This window comes from Alexandromys fortis, unplaced genomic scaffold (assembly GCF_014885135.2).
Source record: "Alexandromys fortis isolate MF-2015 unplaced genomic scaffold, M_Fortis_MF-2015_v1.1 scaffold_4, whole genome shotgun sequence".
NCBI lineage: Eukaryota > Metazoa > Chordata > Mammalia > Rodentia > Cricetidae > Alexandromys > Alexandromys fortis.
Window position 1 is genome coordinate 31,123,991 of NW_026067944.1, and position 2,658 is coordinate 31,126,648.

At 43.4% G+C, this 2,658-nt stretch overlaps 1 protein-coding gene across 5 annotated transcripts in view; it reads right to left on the bottom strand.

Moving 5' to 3' along the window:
* Nucleotides 1-484: 484 nt before the first annotated feature.
* LOC126505745 (OX-2 membrane glycoprotein) overlaps nucleotides 485-2,658 on the bottom strand; it is a 25,800-nt gene continuing 23,626 nt past the window's right edge. For 4 of the 5 annotated variants that reach the window (XM_050148980.1, XM_050148979.1, XM_050148981.1 and 1 more), the window contains one exon: nucleotides 485-1,755. In XM_050148980.1, the coding sequence (XP_050004937.1) occupies nucleotides 1,748-1,755 (8 nt within the window). In that variant the 3' untranslated portion in view covers nucleotides 485-1,747. The remainder of the gene's footprint in view (nucleotides 1,756-2,658) is intronic. The other variant, XR_007592976.1, reaches the window with a different exon arrangement.

Genomic DNA, 2,658 nt, shown 5'->3' on the forward strand with positions numbered 1-2,658 from the left:
TGAAAATTTAATTTTCATCTCAGATATAGAAGATGTCAAGATACATATTTAATTTTACATAGAAACTTTGTGGTCCTCAATAATGTGTTAAAGATGAAAGGGCTGAGTCCCGAGGACAATGCGTTGGAGAAGCTGCTTTCACTCCCCTTCCCTGACCCAGCACTGATTCAGCTGAGGTATCTGGAGACACAGCAGGCCAGAGCGATGACTCCTACTGTGTGAGAGACCATCTAAGCTAGTCAGGGTGTGAAGTCTGCTATTTAAAAGTAAAACCAAGAGAGCACATTTAAGAAACTCCATGACCTGTAGAGTCACATCAAAAGACACCCAGCTACAGTAGCTCTCACTGACCATATCAGAGACACCCCAGGAAGAGTCTTGTGAGTAGGCAGACAGGTCCACGGAGGATTTCACATACAGAGAGAAAAATCCAAGTGTTATTCTTTATTTCTATATTTCTCAAGGGAATGCCACACATCAAGTATGTATTTAGTTGACACTTTTAATTGCTCAGTATTTTAATACAAATATAAGAAATGATACAGAATTAAATAACACATGAAAAGCATACCAAGTATATAAATATTCAGTTAAACAATGAAAACAACTTACACATGAACTCCTAGGTCACTGCAAAGAGACAGATGAAGCAAAAGATACAGAGAACAACTTCACTAGTCTTGTTAAAGGGTTGAGAATGGATGGTTCAGGATGCCTTTAGAACGAAGGGATTGTATTTCCAGAGTTGCCTTCTCTTTGTGAAAAGTCAAGTCACAGAAAAAGAAGCTAAGGGAGCGAGAGAGAGCATATACACCTGACTGCTGTACAGGGAATTGTTACGCATCTGTTTTCATAATCTATTATTCTTACAATAGGCGGGATTTGGGATGGCCTAAAAGAGGGTGATAGTGTGGTCCAAATGGACAGGGGAAGCATGCTTTCGTAAAGATGTGAACTACTGGCTAAGACTAACAATATTGCCTACGTGCTATAAAAATAAGTTAAACGGACACGTTACGGTTGCCAATGCTACTTCACACTAAATTCTGTCCCATTTTCATCATAGTTACCCTCATAGAAGCACGGGGAGAACAGCAGGGGGGGGTCAAGGAGTCTAGCAAGGCCAACACTTAGCAGAATCATAGCAGGTAGTAGACTAAATACTCAAACGACAGGGAAACACACTTGTGGACCTAAGAACAGAAGCAGAGGTGGGACACCAACAGAATGGCAAAAGGCAGTCTCAGAAGTTCTTTGGACCCTTCTGTGTTATTTTTTCTCTTCACTTCTTCCTTTGTTATTCTTCATCTTTCTTTCTAGAATTCCATCAGGTTTCAGACTTTCGTGGCAAATTATCTGGTCCCACTTCTTTCTATGCTGTATGAGGATGAGGAAGCTCTGTGAGGTAAATATACTACCAGGGTTTTTCCCCCCTCTGGTGGGAGCCCAAGTCAGCCTGAGAGCCAGCTTGGCACTTGTGATTCTAAGCCTGGTGGGTGTCTAACCGCATGACACTGCACTGTTCGAAGAAATCAAGTCCTACAACAGACCTGAGGCACACGACTTCCTCTTGGGATGCAAACACTGAGGAACCAGGATGACAGCCAGAAGGCAAATCCCTCACATGCTTGCTTCTGCATCTTTTGCTCTTTTGAGGTCCCATGAAGAATGACCTTCCCCTCCTGCTTTCCTTTCACATCAGATTCAAGTAGACCAGGGAAAAACTTTCAGGGTTCTGGATAATTCTCTAGAGTTCTGGATAAAAGAAAGAGAAGTGTGTCAGTGCTGGACATATTTGAAGCAATTAACAACAGGATTAAGAAACAGAAATTTCTTGGTGTTAGTTTTTGTTTTCCTTCTCTTTCTTCCTTTTTCCTCTTTCCCTCTTTATTTCCTTCCTTCCTTTCTTCCTTTCTCCTTTCTTTCTTTCTTTCTTTCTTTCTTTCTTTCTTTCTTTCTTTCTTTCTTTCTTTCTTTTTGTTTAAGATAGAGTTTCACTCTGTAGTCTAGGCTATCTTGGAACTCACTGACTCTCGTGAAGCCCAGAATGTTCATGATCTAGCACCAATCTCTCCACCCCTTTGGTCTCCGAAGTGCTGGGCTCACACACTGGCTGGAAGCAGACACTTCTAACCCAGTAATGGAGTAGAGATTCGCCTAAGACTACAAAGAAAGGTGCATGTTTAAGAATGCCAAAAAGTGGAAGCAAGCTGGGTGGGATAGGAAGAGAGAGGAGGTATCGGGCCCCAGGAGCCCAAGGCGATGTCCCCAGTTAGTCCCTTGGGAAGCTGAGGATAGGGAACCTGAAATGACCCTATCCTATAGCAATACTGACGAATATCTTTCATATAACCATAGAACCTTCATCTGGTGATGGATGGAGATAGAGACAGAGACCCACACTGGAGCACTGGACTGAGCTCCCAAGGTCCCAATGAGGAGCAGATGGAGGGAGAACACGAGCAAGGATGTCAGGACCACGGGGGGTGCACCCACCCACTGAGACAGTGGGGCTGATCTATTGGGAGCTCACCAAGGCCAGCTGGACTGTGACTGAAAAAGCATGGGATAAAACCGGACTCTCTGATCATGGCGAACAATGAGGACTGATGAGAAGCCAAGGTCAATGGCAAGGGGTTTTGATCCTACTTCATGTTC